At 38.5% G+C, this 17,498-nt stretch overlaps 2 protein-coding genes across 5 annotated transcripts in view; one reads left to right on the top strand and one right to left on the bottom strand.

Moving 5' to 3' along the window:
* Window positions 1–6,751, top strand: part of ntrk1 (neurotrophic tyrosine kinase, receptor, type 1) — a 54,719-nt gene extending 47,968 nt beyond the window's left edge. For both annotated transcript variants that reach the window (XM_084727663.1, XM_084727662.1), the window contains one exon: window positions 4,161–6,751. In XM_084727663.1, the coding sequence (XP_084583789.1) occupies window positions 4,161–4,346 (186 nt within the window). In that variant the 3' untranslated portion in view covers window positions 4,347–6,751. The remainder of the gene's footprint in view (window positions 1–4,160) is intronic.
* Window positions 6,752–15,270: 8,519 nt separating this feature from the next.
* Window positions 15,271–17,498, bottom strand: part of paqr6 (progestin and adipoQ receptor family member VI) — a 36,806-nt gene continuing 34,578 nt past the window's right edge. For all 3 annotated transcript variants that reach the window (XM_084727661.1, XM_084727660.1, XM_084727659.1), the window contains exon 8: window positions 15,271–15,593. In XM_084727661.1, the coding sequence (XP_084583787.1) occupies window positions 15,328–15,593 (266 nt within the window). In that variant the 3' untranslated portion in view covers window positions 15,271–15,327. The remainder of the gene's footprint in view (window positions 15,594–17,498) is intronic.

Raw genomic sequence — 17,498 nt, 5'->3', positions numbered from 1 at the left:
AAACAGAAATGTTACCTTGCAGAACTCTAGACTCAGTGGTCTCCCACCGCCTCTATCAGTTAGTTAGTTTGTGTTATTGTGACTTGGCTGAGCTCAAACTAACCTCTTAAAACACTCAAGTTTTTCTAATGACACAGTTCAAAAACTCCAAATTGTCCCTTTAATCTGTGCTGAAAATAAAATCAAAGCTATCTGCTACAAACCACTAGTGTTAAGTGAGAAAATATGCATCTAAACTTTTCTTCAGAAGCACCTGAAGTTTGCAGCCCCAGCAGACAAACAGCAGTAAACTACATTTCTTATTTGTGTGGCCGGTGAGGAGGATTGTGGTTCCAACCAGAGAAGAAAGCTTTCTCTTGACTGAGTGCTTTCTCACTGTGGACAGAGTTTAGTATTTCACTCTTAGGTTTAAACTCGACACTGTGTGCTCAGATTTCTGTCAGACATCAGAATTTATTTTGGCATGGAGTGATTGAATTTGATTTCCAAACCTCAACAAATGGAACTGAATCTGAGCGGCCAGTGGATAAATAGTGGGTTTTTGTGATTTGGGTGAACAGTTACTGATTTATCTGCACTGTTTGTGTGAGTGGTGATCTTTAATGTTGAATTGTAGTTTCATTGGTTGAAGTCTAGTGTGTATCTCCCCTCAACATTTTTGTTTTTATGGAACTGCTTTCTTTCTACTAGAAAGAAAATAGTTCCGACGTGAAACTGCTCACGACAAGGTCTGTCGAATATGAAAAAGCAGGTCATGATTTCTGGAAAGAGAATTTATTTTCAGATGTATTTTACTGGCTGTTTGAGCACCAGAAGCAAAGTGCCATTTAGCCCCATTAAATCTGAGAGACTGCAGACATCTTGACGGCCAATTATCTCCAAAACTTGGCAACTAACGCCAAAATACTCTGGATGGATAAATAGCACTATTTGCAAGAGAAAACATGTATTTTGGGGTGAAGTATCCTTTTAATATAAAGGACCAGTGTGTAGGATTTAGTGGCAATTAGTGGTGAGGTTGTAGATTGCAGCCAGTGTTTTGTTTGTCCGTTCTGGGCCACTGTAGAAACATGGCGGGTCAACAGGTGACCTCAATGACAGAAGACTTGTTCCATCTGTAGATATTCTAAGACACTGTAAGGTAAAAACTCTCATTTTGAGGTGGTTATTCATGAATGAAAACATACTTATGAATATTATATTGAATTTCTGCCATATTCTGCCAGTAAATCCCTGTAAATCTTGAACACTGGACGTTGAGATTTTCAACCCATACTAGTGCAAACACATCTGCAAAAAGCAGTTTGAGTGTTTTGGTGCTTTCACATGATTTAAACTTGCAGAACAAAACATTCATTGTCGCTGTAGGTGCTTCAGAGCATATGTTGCTGAAGTTTTTCACCGCTCTACACTCTTAAACAAATCAATAAATTCATAGTAATTAAGGGCAGTCCAGTCTAGCCTTTTCAGCCCGAGCACCAAGAAGTGGGACTCCATTGCGACCACAGCGGTGCTATTACAGGCCGAAACCCTCTCTCCTTTCAAGAGAAGGGTAGATCACTTTTCCCAAGCACTCAATTCTAATCTCATTGGCTCTCATTTTTGCCCAGGGCCAATGAGCTTTAACCTTGTTAACCTAATCTGTCTCGGCCAATGAGGGACGGGTGAAATTATCATGTTGCCTAAACACGCAGTGGCGGAGATAAATCATCCCAAAATACTGACTTGGCATGCCGTGGCGACAGCAGCCATTTTGGGCGGTCTTTTTTTTTTTTGCGAGCTGCGATTCTGAGTGATGGGCCATTTTGGCGTGAAGTCGCTCGGCGCTGACAGACCTCTTCTGTTCATTGTAGCGGGCCAAGGTTAACAATGGGAAAGAGATTGAGTCAGTAACCCTTCAAATGGAGAGCGCAGTGAAATCCTCTCTCTCATCCTCGACAGTGATTTATTCACTGAGCAGCGAGAGCGTGTGAACTCAATCAGTCATCGAAGCCATTAGTGTCTGAGCTGGAGGTTATTCATATTTTGGCTGCTCTCATTTGTCCCCGAGGTCTCTGCTAATGGACACATATCCATAAATCTGTAGATGCTGAGGTTGTTGTGCCAAAAAGTTTCTGTTTATTCAAAAGTGCTGCCCAGATTTTGATCTGGCTTTTAAATTTCTGCCGCCACCTCGGTATAATGTAGGTGAATATAATATAATGTGTGGTGCTCACAGCATTGAAAAACTGCATTAAAAATTCAGCAGCATCTCTTTCCAACAACAGTTCCATCAGTGATTCCCAAACAGAGGTACTCAGACCCCAGGGGCAATTTGTGCAGTTTCCAGGGGAAAAACTGTGCATTAGCTGAGATTTGATTTGTTAGCGGGGGAAAATACAGAATATATCCACACATATTTGTGTTTGGGAGGAAAAATAATCAGACAAATAGGACTACAAATTGTTGCGATGCTGATTTTAGTACATTTGTCATCACAATAACCAAGAAACTGCCAGCTACAGCGGGCCGAGCGCAAAGGACGTAATTCCCACCAACCTGAGTCATCAGTTGTAACACTTGAACACAACAGGCGTAGATTGAAATGGATGAACTGAAAGTAATAAGTGAATGGTCAAAAAAAAAGTATTACAGTTGCACTCTTGAAAGGAAGAGACTGAATCAACAACATCCACTTTTATATAATGATCAGCATTAAATTACATATAAAGTTTGACATATATGCTGTTGAATGTCAGTTTTAAATAGTGTTTCAGTCCATTGCATTCTTACAGACAGAAATCTCAAGATATGGACAAATAAAACCAAAAGTATTTTCATGGTTTGATACCAGAGCTAGACAGAGACTCATCCAGCTGTGTTTGAGGTAGTTTAGAAACTGTCTCTAGTTTATCCATCAGAGAACGAAAAAACTCATTTAAGTGATTCTATTCTTATCAGAGATGTTTGTTTATGTAAAAAGAAAAAAAATCATCTAAATTTAGCCCGTGTCTAGTCTTAAGTGTCCCTAGACTAGCTGCTGTGTCAAATCCAAAAGCAGAAAAGTGTCCAAGGAAAATAGAGAATTTAATAGTTGGTACTCCTGATAGGTTTGTTTATTTTGGGGGGGGGGGGGATTCCACACCTGAACTAGCTGATCTTAAGGATAAGTTCAGTATTTTCTAAGCATTTGCCAGGTACAAAAAGTTTTGGAATTCGTCCAGTAGATCGCATCAGCTGGCTGCTGCGAAACAAGCTGCTATGGCTGCAACGTAACCCTTGGGGGCGAGTGCATCCATCAACGTTCGTCCACTGAAAGTGCCTGTTTTTGCCGCTGACAGGTTCAGATTGTTATTCTAGGTGTCTGACAACACTGTGGACAGGATCCCTACAGAGTAACATCCTCTTCGTTTAACCAGAAACAGCCATTATGACAGTCAAACATGACATGTCTGTCAGCAAATACCTGCAAAAGTAATTCCCATCAGGCTCAGCTTTATTTTAGTTTAGTGCTAATTTTCAAGTGCTACCATGCTGACAGAGTAAACTATGATGATAAATATTATACCTGCCAGACAACAGCTGATGAACAGCCTCACAGAGTTGCTGGTGTGGCCGGAGATTATCGGTCTTGTGTGCTGAAGAAACAGCATTTCAAGTTTTTTTAGTTTTGGTATAGTGGCGTATTTCTGCGTGAAACAGGACAGACAGACAGGACGTGATGCTGGGAGCAATTTGATTTGAACGTTGAGAAATGGGCACATTATAGAGAGCTGATTGGTGGCTGTCACATTACTGGTTGAAACTGGTTGGTGCGAGTCTCATATTTTATTTTATGGGAAGAGACCATCAGATTTTTTGATTGTATTTTGATAAAAGACTACAAAGAATTTTTTTTTTAATTTATGTTTTGGTTTTTTGGCATATATTGATACACAGGTGCGTAATATGACTGTGGATGTGATCTAAGAGGATTAAAAGAGCATTTTTCATTTAAACATGACTTTAAAATCTATATTATAAATCCAGTGTTGGTCAGACTCAGGTGAATTTGAATCACCAGAAAGCTGAGATCTTAAGTTTGACTAATGTCTCGTTTGTTCTTGAGTAATTTAGGATTGATTCACAATATATTCTGTTATTAAATATTGTTGTTGTTTTTTTTATTCCCACCCCAACAGGCCATTGAATGCATCACGCAGGGACGGGAACTGGAAAGGCCACGCACCTGCCCCAAGGAGGTGTACCTGCTGATGCAGGGCTGCTGGCAGAGGGAGCCCCAGCAGAGGATGGTCATCAAGGACATCCACAGCCGCCTGCTGACCCTGGTCAAGAACCCGCCTGTTTACCTGGATATCCTGGGCTGAAGAGGAACAATCAGGGAGTGGAGCTCAGAGGCTGGAGAGGTGGAGGTTTTGATTTGAGGCCTAAAACGTGTTCCTTTAATGCCATTAATCTAATCGGGGGTGGTTACTTAAAGCAGGCTCCTCTCGTTTTGAGTTTAAAAGTACGTAAAGCTCTCCCCGCTGCTGCTTTTCCAGCCTCGATGCTTGATGAACCAACAGTCTCCACTTCACCCCCCGACCCTTGTTTACTGCCCCGCCATTCTCTGGAAACCTGTCAAATGTTTACCAAAGTTTTTAATGATTATCTGAAGTGGGATCGGCCTGACGGAGGGACGTGCATGGATTAAGTGTTGAAGTAACGGTACATATATATCAGACGATGGCTTGCTGGGGGGGATTTTGGCTTTGTGAGCTGAGCCGTGGTACTTTTCCTTCGACTCTGCAGCCAACACTTGTGTCGAAAGGCAATTAGAAAATGAAGCCGATGATTACAAGAGAGGGCACTTCACACATCATGAGTCAAAAGTGGAAAAAAAAAAAAAAAATTTTTGCAGATTTGGGTAGAACAGGCAGTCATTTGTACAGTGTAGTCAGTGATTTTGGATAAGTTTTGATATGGGAGGTTATTTAAAGGTTTTCAGTAAATGTATATAAAATATCAGTGCTGTACAATCAAAACCTGCGAAAGCTTGTTTGTTTCTGATGTGTCAAATCCAGTGTATCATATGAGTATTTTTCAAAAACAAGAACAAAATGTCATATATTAGCAGCGAAAGTGTGTATTTACATTTAAAGGGACAGTTCACCCCAAAATCAAATACATACTTTCCTCTCACCTGTACTTCTATTTATCTATTTTGACTGTTTTGGTGTGAGTTGCAGAGTTTTGGAGATATCAGCTGTAAAGATGTCTGCCTTCTCATGAATATAATGGAACTAGATTGCACTATATAGGAACTATTTTCTACTGAACTACACCTGTCAACCGCATCACCGCGCAGAAGACAGCATGCATCTCTAGCCACATATAAAAAAAAATCAATATTAAGTAAGTGTATGCTATATTTAGAATACTTTCATGGCTTTACCTTGCCATCACAGCCTTTTCTATCTCCAAACCAAACTTCATGTGTGAAATCAGTCATTTTACTTTGCTCAGCCTCCATGCTGGTACTCCTCTCTGCTTCTCTGAGCTTGGAGGAAGCCGACCACCATCTACTGTAGGTAATACACTGACTATCGATAAGAGCCTCATACAGCCCCGCATCAAATAATCCAAACTATCCCTTTAATGCCATTCTCCTCAGCTGAGCTCTTACCTCTCTTCAATGACTAGATGCACACATCCTTCTGCACGGTGATGCAGTTTGGTTGGTGTACTGCAGCAGAAGGAACATAGTTCCTGCATTAAACTTCTCACAACAAGGAAGTGAGAACTATGAAGTGAGCTCAACATACCCAGGATTTCTTTGTGTTAGCAGGCTCAACAAAACCTAAAACCTCAGAGATAATAGGTATCATGAACCCGGTTATCAACTCTCTTAACCCAAGCTTTCGTTCACATAAAAGCGGATGTTTGGTGCATCATCTTCTGCACAAAATGGACCAATCACATTCTACCTACTTCAGTTAACAGGACAGCTTGTATAATAAAGAGCTATAAAGAATCTTAAAAAATGAAGGCAAGATAATAAAGCAAGAGAGGAATGCTGGCAGGAAAATACTACGAACTTATTGCACTTTCTGTGCCGTTTATTTCTAACATGACAACTCTTTAACTTTAAACTTCACACATTTTACTTGAGAACTGCAGAACTGCTTCATCATTCGTTTAGTGTGTGGATGATCTGCTGTATAAAATTTAGAGTGTTAATATGACCTGATGCAAACAGGGAGAAAATTGTTTTCTGCATCACCAACTAGATGCGTGTGGGTTCCCGTGGCAACGTGACACACACAGTGTTACCGGTAAGTGCACGGCTCCATTCAGTGACTTAACTATCGTACAGCTCAGCAACTTTGCATTTATATCATTCATAATGAACATCATCCGGAAAAGAATTAGTTAAAGAGCAGCACTTTTTACAGCCAATTTAATCCAAAACTCTGAACAGAATCTGCTCCGGACCAGATTACGTGTTCAACATGACTTCCTGTGGTGATCTAGTCAGATTATAAGAGAGATCTGCCACTAATGGTCTCTCACATTTAAAACAATAACATAAGACATAGTTTGATGACAACTGAGGGAGTGTGGGATCATGGGAATTGTTTTCTTCATTATTAAACAACCACCATCGCAGATAAAAATCTGACACAACTCAGGTAGAAATGAGGGAATGTTAAAGTCATATTCTCGTTATGTTTCATTTGTTGACTTCATTCCTCCCTCTCTGACGTATCTTGCATTTTCCCGTAGCTTGTAGCGACTAGTAGGAAACTGACCATTATCTTGAAGAAGTTATTTAGATTTCTCTGAGTTTGAACATTTTTGGAAAAATTTATTGAGTTCACAACTCAAAAAAAAAAGTGTAACATAGGTGTAGTGTTTAGGTCAGGGGTTAGTCTGTGGCTCCCTGTGACTTTGTCAAAGAATTATATGGAAATGAACAATGTTTGGGTTTTTCATGTAACATTGTTGAAGGCTTAAAGTGATTCTTTCATTCTCTTGTTGTAGCCAAAACAACAAGAGAAGTCTCTGAGGAAAACAGAGACTCTGGTCCAGGTTTATACTTTATAGTTTTTAAATGACTGCGTTGAGCTCCACGAGTCGAGTGCCATGTAGTTCCATTAAAAACAAGAGAAGGCAGCCGACATCTCACAGCATCATCTGGATAGATAAATAACACAACAGGTAAACATAAACATGTATTTGTGATCTTGAGGGTGAACTGTCCCTTTAATGCTATTTGTTTTTGCCGTGACATGAAAAAAACAAACCAAAAAAACTTGGACAGTTTGACCTTTGACCTGCCTGCGGGACTCAGGAGCAGCTCTTGAACGTTTACGGTGCGACCTGCAAAATCAAAGCGCTGCAGTGAAACTCGGTAAGGGGGCAAGATGGTGGGGAGGTGCCACACTGAGAGGGTTTCAGAGGTAACAGATGGATTAAAGCGAGTGAAACTCCAGGAGGAGAAGGACAGATGGCACTGAAACAGAGACCACTGGAAAAAAAAAGTTTAAATTCACCCAAATGGAGGAGAAAAGAAACAAGTGTGATGCCTATATGTGTAAATACTAAATGTACATACTCTGGATTAATGTCTAAAAAATATCTATATCTTCATGTATTGTTACTCCAGCACTTTGTATATTGTCTGCTCTTAAAAATAAACAAACTTGATTAAAAAAAAGTGTGCAGCCTGAGCAGGAACATCCCTCTGCATCAGTCAATCCGTCATTATCGTATGCTTCAGAGCGAACAATGATTTGGGCTGCCGTCTGTACTTAAAGTTAGACATCTTAACAAGGCTATTCAAGAGCCTTCTATTATTTTGACGAACTAATCAGCAACCTGCGACGTCTCCACGGGATGCTCAGGAGACGGTTATTGAAAAGGAATAATCAAGTTTCATATTGCCTTACCGCCGGCCCTCCAGCAAACAAACACCCTCCAAAACCAAACCCCTCTCTCCCTCTCTTTCTCTTTCTCTTCCTCCCCCCACCTCCACCCTTCCTCCATCACTCTGTATGCAGAGCATCTCCAGGGAGTGGTAATGGATTGTGAGTAATGCTATCATCCCTTTCTCGGTCTCTTTCTTTCTTTCTCCCTGCCTCCTCTGGTGTACCGGGGGATGAAAACACTTGGAGGACTCGTGTCTGGCTTATTGTTTCTTCTAGTGTCTACAAGCAGATCCTGGCCAGATAGGATTAGTACTCTCTGTAGTGTTTGTCCCCGCTATCCTTAAGGACTCCATTTGTGGTTTCAGAATGAACCTTTTTAATAAGCACTCGAGTCTCCAGCCTGGTTAGATATGGAATATGACTATAATAAGAGCTGGAAATGAGGCCATTTTTAAAATGGAACTCCTATTAGAGGTTTGCAGTGGGAAACTTTCCCTTTTTAATCTTCCACCTCATCGTATAATTCATTCATGCAGAATATTGATTTCTCATGGTAATTATTTCTTCTATGATAATGGCACTGTCGATTCATTTTGGTCCACTGCTAATAATAAACCGCTGTGTGTGCTTTACCGTCCATCCTGTAGGGTTTTAAAGGTGATGACAGAATATGCACAAAATGTTCCAGTGCCCACACCACCATACTGTTCAGTATACAAGAAGAAAGTCTGAGCGTTTCAAGTGCGGTTCTCCAGAAAGACCGGGATTTCCTGTGTTTCTAAACCTTTGAACGCCTCAAATAAGTACCGCCGTACACTTTTGTCCTGTTTGGTCCGAGCAGGTGCTGTGGACACAAAACTACAGGAAGGACAAAACTTCTTTCAAATTGTATTTTTGTGAGGACATATTTTATGTTTTCTCACTCAAACTGTTGTAATATCTTAATAGTATTATATGTTTTAAAAAAAAAAAAAATCAGACATCCCTCTGTGCACCACTAGAGAGAGCTTGTGTACCAGCAGTGATAATTGTACCACAGCTTGAGAATCATTGTTGACGCTGTTTGAGATGTCTTTGTTAAGACATTTAGTCATACTTGATTGATTGACACTTGATGACAATAGTTATAAACATTCATAAAGACTCCATGTTCATGACAGGTGTCATTACATGACTATGACAGTGTAATGACAGTGTTATGCACACCCCTTCAAATAAAAAAGCCAGCATGCTTTGGCTCCAGTCCACTTTTTCTTTTCCAGTTCTAATCTGATTCCACATATTACAAGTTCTTGTTTTTTGTGTGTTTGTTTGTTTTTATGTTTCAAGACTTAAATATGTTTAAATTAAGGACATGTTGAGTTAACCAGCTGTTGGTTGAAGACTGTCTCGTGTCTAACTCTGAGAATTCAGGGGGACAAAAAATACAGAATTACAGGATATCTTTGTCAAACTGTTTAAGTACTAATTAATTAATTAACAATTGCATTATTACATGTTTATAATTTATAAAAACAGACTATTGCACTGTATCAGAATTCACTTATAAGTGAATATCAAGTATACTATCAAGTGAAAAACGTCATTATCTGCACCTCATACCGATATTAGAGTCATCAAAAATATCTAAATTTTTTTTGAAACCTCATGTTGAAGGCAAAACAATATCTCTTAATTGGTATTAGTGCTGAAAATACCAAAGCTATTAAAAAAAATATCTAAGTGGTCATTAAAATCTTCACTTCAGTTCAGCCTTAATTGTCGAGCCTGAAATTTGTCTCGCAGCAAAACCAGACAGGATTCAGTGACTTTTTCTGTACCAGCAGTGTGCAGGTTGTTAATGTGAAAATATACTTGTGTGCCTTGGAATGGTATCGAAAGAGGTATTGAGTATCTTTTAAAAAAAAATACTAGTATTGTATCACAGTTTAAGATTCTGGTATTGTGACAACTGACTGATATTGGATCAGATCGGTCACAACTCTTTCTCTGACCCACAATCCTGAGCGACCAGGAGACCACAGACAGAGCTGCATTACAAATCTCATACTTTTTACTTCAAGTTTTTGTACTAGACTGCAACAGATGTATAAGCAAGAGGTTCAAAGTTCAAGGTGGGATGAGAGAATACATACTGCATGCAACAGTACATACTTTGTGAGGGCAGCTGCAGTACAGACCTGAAATACTTTTATTAGCAGCTCAGCTCAGCACACAAATCTGTACAACCTGACAGCGAAAAGAGGAATGACAATGAAAAGACTTGAGTTGGAGGTTGTGTGTTATTGAATCTGTACTGTGTGTACTAGTGTAGTATCACTGTGTGTGCAGCCTGTAGCTTTCAAATTCAAATGTCTCCGTAGTTCACATAAGAAAAAACTCATTGTGATGAACTGCATTGATAAAAATCCACATTTTACATCTCATTTCATCCACAAGGCTCCCTGCATCCTGAAATTTTAATTAGTTTGATTTTAACTATGAAATTAACTTTTTCTGCCGTCATGTTAGTTTTAACTCTGGTTATTGACCTTCACTTCAAGGCTGCCTGAGACAAACCTAAGAATCTCTCAGCTGTGGTTATCAGTTAAGATCAGCTTTGACTGCTTTCTGCATATCAGACCACATGTCTCGTCACACTGACAGTGTTTGAGGTGTGATTTTGCAGCTAACGTCGCCCTCGGTGTGGATTTGCAGCAGATAAATCTTTGCAGATTCAAACACTGTTGCAGCTGCACCTGATGAGCAGACAGGAGCGACCTGAAGGATACACTCTTACTGTGCTGTTCTGCCCTCTGCTGGTCACTCACACACTCTGCTCAGACTCACACTGCTGCTGACTGCCAACAAAAGTTACGATCAGATTTGATCAAAGTCAAAAGTCAAAGAAAATATATATTTTTTTGTATTTTCCTATTCCACATCCATACTGTCAAAAAGTACACACAGTTTGCATTAGTGGTTACTTATTGTTGGTTTCGTTCTACAGTTGTTACAGTGCGATCAGTTCAACTTTAACAATTTAAAAGCTACACTGAGTGTTAACTTCATAATTCAAACATTTTAAAGACCAGTTCAAATCGTATTTAAAACATAAAAAAAAAAAAATCAGATTATAGAGTTTTTGACAGTTCGTCAAGGACCTGCAGAAACCACAATAATAAGTTGCGTATGTTCACATTATATGCACATACATGTATATAACAGAGCTGCAATGATTAGTCTGATCTGCAAAATTAATTTACATTACAATAATTCATAATACTTTTCTTTGTTGTGCATGAAAGTAAACTGAATATCTTTAGGTTTTAGTCTTAGACAAAAACAAGAACATCACCTCGAGCTGTGAGGAATTAAACAGGAATTCTTTCCTCACCTTTTCTGTCTTTGTTTTAATGTATAGATTATTTTTATTGATGTATTTCAGTAACAATAAAAAAAACCCACAGAAAATCCATGATCCAAAACCAAACCAAAACAGACAGGCACACTGGCTTCTGGTTATTTATAGACAAAACGATTATTTGATTATTTGATTTGCGTGAACACGCACACTTTGTTCACACGCTTAATTTACTCTTGACTCAGGATACATCAGATAAAATAAGGACGACGATAATCTCAAGAAATCAGTGTTGATGATGTGGTCCGTCTGTAAAGTGACGTCCAGTCCGTTTTAAGACACCTGAAATGATTCCAGTGACAATTATTCCACTTACAAAAGGCTTAATTTATTACACAAGTCTAGTAGAACAAAGTAGCAAATTACAAATTATACACAGCAAATAACAAATAAGTACATTTACATTTTAAGAGTAGTTTGTTGTTGGAACAAATGGAGAAATATATAAAAAGAAGGCACCAAGAACTCTTTCAAACCCTGTTTTTTTTTTTTTTTACACAGAAATATTCTCGTTGTATCAAATGATTCATCCCATGCTCGTCTTTTCTTTCTTTGTCACGTTATCAAACATCCTTCGATACACTGTAGTTCTAAAAAAAGAAAGAAGAAAAGAAGAAAAGTGCCCAGTTTTACCTGATAATTACAGCCTGCATCAGCTTGTCCACTGAGGAGGAAACCAACAAGGGAGGAGGGAGTAACACAGATCTGGTCTGGACAGTTTCTTCACTTGGAATTGACTATTTGTTTTTTTAAAAATGTAATTCAGAAAGGTATTTTCAGCGCTGATCTGTTTGATGAGGAAGCATCTCTGAGCTTTATAACAACCCGAAAACAAAACAGGCATGAACGGCTGAGAGTGAGTGAGATGACAAACAAAAACAACAACAACAACAACAACAACAACAAATGAGTTCCAAACTCCGTCGACAGCAAAGAACCACATCACAATGATGCAATTCCAGGAATCAACAGGGTCAAACAGAGGAGCGATGTAAGATGATGATGATGATGATGATGATGATGATGACCGTAGAGAGAAAATTTACAAATCGATCAACGCTCGTCAGGGATGGACAGAAAAAAAAAAAAAAAAAAAAAAAAAAAAACAGACAGAGAGCTGGTGGAAAAAACACATGGAGGCTGATGTGACGTTTTAAACTCTGCACATTAAAACATCTTAGACGACGACTCGTCTGCTCTAATACAAAACTGTGTGTGTGTGTGTGTGTGTGTGCTCTGTGGTTCTACACGTTCACTCTGCGTCTGTCATTTCCGCTTCAGCATCCAACATGGACCTGCAACACACCGCATTCCCATAAAATCACATACATTTTCCCCTTAAAGTCTCTACCAACACATCTAAAACACAAGTGTGTGAGTGTGTAAGTGTGTGAGTGTGTGAGTGTGTGTGAGTGTGTGAGTGTGTGAGTGTGTGTGAGTGTGTGAGTGTTAGCTGCGTGTTTCCTGTGGGTTGTGTTTAAAACTTACTGGTGTTACTGGTGAAATTAAGTGTAAATTTGTGCCATAAGTGTTTAAAAACTGGTCTGATAGATGAACCTTCCACATGTTTGTCAAGTAAAATGAACATCTGTGAAATCTGTACCTACAGGATGTTCAATAATGTCTCCTGTCTCTGTACACAGATCTATAGATAAATACTTAGTTACTGCACTGCTCCGGCTGCTATGGGAGTTTTATTAAAGAATTATCTAATTTATGCATCTTATCAAGTCATTTTTGTCCATTAATAAGTCCTTTATAAACATTATTTCTTAAACCAAGTCAAGGAAATAGAGAAACAAAGAAAAATAAAGAATTTTAAACATTTTCTGGAATCAGGAATTTTATTAGCAACTAAACTGCAATTTTTTTTCTAATTAACCGATTCCTTTTTCTACCAATCTTTAAAAAAAGGGGAAAAAGTTATTTTTCAGTATTGTTCTATTTTTTCACTTTCTTTAAGAAAATAGAGATGATTTCAAATCGTTTTTCAGAATTTTATTATTGATTGATATGCCACCCCCCAATTAATCAGTTGTTTTATCTGCAAAGCCAGAAAAAAAGTAGGAAAAAACTTAATTTTCTTGAACACAGAGAAAAATAAAGAGTAAAGATTCATTTTAAACTGATTTTCAGAATTTTTCAGAATCTGGAAATGTATTATTGATTAATCTGCCAAATTTCCCAATTAATGAAATATTATCTGTAAGCTCTGAAAAAATAACACATTTTCTTAAACAAAGTGAAAAAAGTAGATAAATAGAGAAAAATACAGATATTTGTGAACGGTTTTTGAATCTTCTGGATTCCTTCTGGAACTTTATTATTGATTAAATTGCCTTTTTCCCTAAATTAACCAATTGTTTTATTTATAAAACATCAAAATCTAGGGAAGAATTATTTTTCTCTACTCCTCTATATTTCAAAAATAAAGACTTAGGCTGTTATTCAGAATTTTCTGGGACCTGGAATTTTATTATCAATTAACTTGCACATATTTTCTGTTGTTTGGTCTATGAAATCTAAAAAACTAGAAAAAAACAAACACCAAAATTTCCCATTTTTGACATGGCGAAACCATCAACATTTTGGCTTTTTTTTTTGCCTGAAAGACGACTCAAAATGGTTTGTCAATCAATTAATAAACTGATCAGGCAGATATTCTTCAACTGAAGTTGATTTCTGTTGTTTTAAGAAAACAAAGTTCAATAACAGCCACAGAATGACTTGATAAGAGGATCATTTTTCATAGTCAGTTCTCTAAATCTGCTCCAAAGAAGAAAAACACTCATCTTCATTCCTCTAAAACAAACCATAAATACAATAAAATTCTATAAATATATGAGACAGTTATTATTTTAGTGATAAATGTAAACAACAGTCTCATGGGACAAGAAGATCTGTTGTACTGCAACACCACAAGACATTAATATGAGCCCAAACCAAGACTAAATATACTTTTTCTTTTTTCCCCCACTTTTTTAAAATACCACTTGTTACAAACCACAAGTGTTGGAAATTTGACTCTATATATATATATGACTGGAAATATGCAAATTCTTATGAAGTTGAATTTGATTTTATTTATTTTTTTCCTGCTGTTGAACAGGAGAAACGCTCAGAGTAGATCTTATTATGATGTGATGGAAGAGAAAGAGAAAATGGTGCCATTTGCTCAGAACATTAAAAAATTGAAGACCTTCAGGGGGCATGAGGCCACTATATCGTTGCCATGGAAACGTACTGTTATAAAAATGGTACCTGTCTTTTAATCACCGCCGCTGTGCTGCCGGTAACATTTTTTTTTTTTCTGCTGAGGGCAGATTGTGGGGTTCATAATAAGGGAGGCAATCAGAAAAAGAACCACACTGGCCTTCAAATCAATTCCAGTCTGTGCAGAGTGGAATCAATAGGTGGATATATAAGAGCTGGCAATGCAATCTGCATTATATTATGTAGAGCTGAATGAGGGCTGACTGCCTTATACACAGGACGACCACACTAACGGACTAATCCAGTTATAAAGAATATTTTCCTTAATTAAGTCAAGTCTGACCTAGTACATGCAAATACAAGCATCATTAATTCAAAGTATAATCCCTGCAAACTGACACATTAAAGTTTCCAGTTTGAGATTTAAACTCGTCCTCGTAGTGATCTACTGTAAACATCGTAAAATGAAGTGAAGATCTACAATAAGGCACTTATGTGTTGTGTTCCAACAGCATGCTTCCTTCAACCCAGAGCCTTTTGAAATGCACATTGTGGAGACTTCAAAAATAAATTAAACAGAAACACAGAGAAAAAAAAGGCTTCAATAAATGCGACTGGGTCTTCAGCTTCTGAGTAAACACGTGAAAAATACTGTTAGAGAAACGTTTCTGCACTGAACGTGTGTTAAAGAAGCTCTACTGTGAACTGTTAGTCTGCTGAGACAGACACACAGCCCAAACCTTTCCTTTGGAAAGTGACTCAGTCATTTTGAGGCTGTTGATGGAGAACGCGCGCAGCCCCCCCCCCCCCCCGACCCCGCCGTCACTGCTCCTTGCGCTCGCACGTCTGCGCGTGCGGCTGGTTGGAGCCGTGGCAGGGTTTCCACAGGAGCGGGGCGCTGAAAATGCCGATGATGCCCAGGTTGAGGACGAGGCTGACGGCCAGCACGCCGATGGTCCCCAGGAAGGAGGGCATCGCTCCGTGGGCCACGAGCAACGCCCTCCGTGACATCATGTCTGCGATCACGCCCTCCATCTGGAAGTGGGTCCCCACCACGGCGCTGACGTGGAAGAGCTGGTGGCTGTGGCCTGCGTGACAAAACAAGACGTTTAAAGACGTCATCTCTTAAAAAGTTGTTTTCACTACTTTATGACATTTTGCAGCCTAAATCAGATTTACAAACTTTTTCATGTCAAAGACTCCAATGATAGAAGCTCATTAGACCACAGACCCACAATCTGAAGGATTTTGTCTTAAACTTTGAAGAAAAGAAAAAAGTCTTCATAGTCAATCAGTGATCAAACCTGGATACTAGGACGCTATAAACTACAATCCTTTTTGTTTCAACAGATGTGATTAAAGTTAAAATATTTGATTCCTCCTTTTATCGGGGACCACCTAAAAGCCACTCAAGGACCCCTGTTGGTCCCCAGACCCAAGTTTGAAAATCACTGGCCTCAATAACAAATCTTGATTTAAGTTTGCTGCAGAACCATTTTTTTCTTATCTATTTCCACATTGTCTTGCATAAAGCTGCAACTATTCATCAATTAGTTAATTAGTCGATCGACAAAAAAGTATTTTAATAACTGATTTTAACGTTTGTCACACAAACATGCCATCTGTTACTCGCTTCCACTTTCTCAGATGAAGTTAATAATAAATTAGTGCATCATTTTGGTGTTAACCCTGTTTACTGCATGTGAGTGAACCAGGTCCTCTGTCTCTTCTTCTGCACAATCAGCAACAAACAAAGCTGCTCTTCTTTTGCACTGAGAAGCGTGTGAACCACAGGTTCTCACACCAAAAACACAACCTGTTTGAAACCTTACCAGCACAAACAACCATCTATTCAGCAAAGTTTTTTAATTTACACGTTTTCATATCAAAAGCCTGTTTGATGCTGAGCTATTGTTTAAAGTCGATTGTCCAGTAGTCAGCAGAGACGCAAACAGAGACAAAAGACAGCAAACATAGCAAAAGTTTTAACCCCATTTGGAGCATAAAACCTTGCAGATTTTAACACATGGACACTCAGAGCTCTTCTTCAAAAATTCATAAAATTACACTCAATCACAACTTGAAGCTGTGCAGATAACAAGCATCTTATTACACACTTTCTTACATGTTCTTTCTTCAGGTGTGTTAACATGGACTCCAGTGTTACAGAATAAAATCCAGAATAAAAATGCCTCATGTCACCACCTCAATCAGAAAAGACTGGCTCAGGTGACGTGAACACAAGAACAGGAGTGTTGGAAAAAGCAATGAAAATCTGTACTCAAGTACAAGTACATTGCTAAAATATTACTTAATCACAAATTAAGTACTGGTGTCGTAAAAATATTTAAGTAAAAGTACAAAGTATTTATCTCAGAGTATTAGTTCCTTTTTAAGGGTTGATGTTTAATATCATTATTAATGTTTCTCTAAATCTTCAGTCTAAATGTCTCTAGACTTGGTCTCTGCTCTGCTCAGTGGTCACAGTCACCTCTACGAACAAGTGCATTAGTGCATCTTCCTGAACCGATATTTGAAAACATGAACAATCAATTAATCACTGATCATTTCTAAGATTTTTTTTTCTAATTTTCAGTGCTTTCTGGGATTTTTTTTTTTTTTTTTTTTTTTTTTTTCTTAAGGTTATTTTTTTTTGGCATTTTTGCCTTTATTGACAGTGACAGCTGAAGGTATGACAGGAAAGGGGGGTGAAGAGACAGGGGATGACATGCAGCAAATGAGCCGCAGGCGGGATTCGAACCAGCGGCTGCTGCACAGGACTAACAGCCTCAATGCGTGGTGCACACGCCCTACTGACTGAGTTATAGTGGCGCCCAGCTTTCTGGGATTTTTTGGTCATTTTTTCCTTCTCATTTTAAGTTTAATAAGTTTCTTCATTCAATAAACGGCTCCACCAGACAAAACGACGTCAATGAGGTGCAATTACAGCTGTGACCCACGAATACAATTTTTATTGGTTTAATGCTTAACTG

Source organism: Lutjanus erythropterus, chromosome 9 (assembly GCF_056507025.1).
Source record: "Lutjanus erythropterus isolate fLutEry1 chromosome 9, fLutEry1.hap2, whole genome shotgun sequence".
Lineage (NCBI taxonomy): Eukaryota > Metazoa > Chordata > Actinopteri > Lutjaniformes > Lutjanidae > Lutjanus > Lutjanus erythropterus.
The sequence above is the reverse complement of the archived record's forward strand: the minus strand, read 5'-3'. Positions and strand labels throughout refer to the sequence as shown.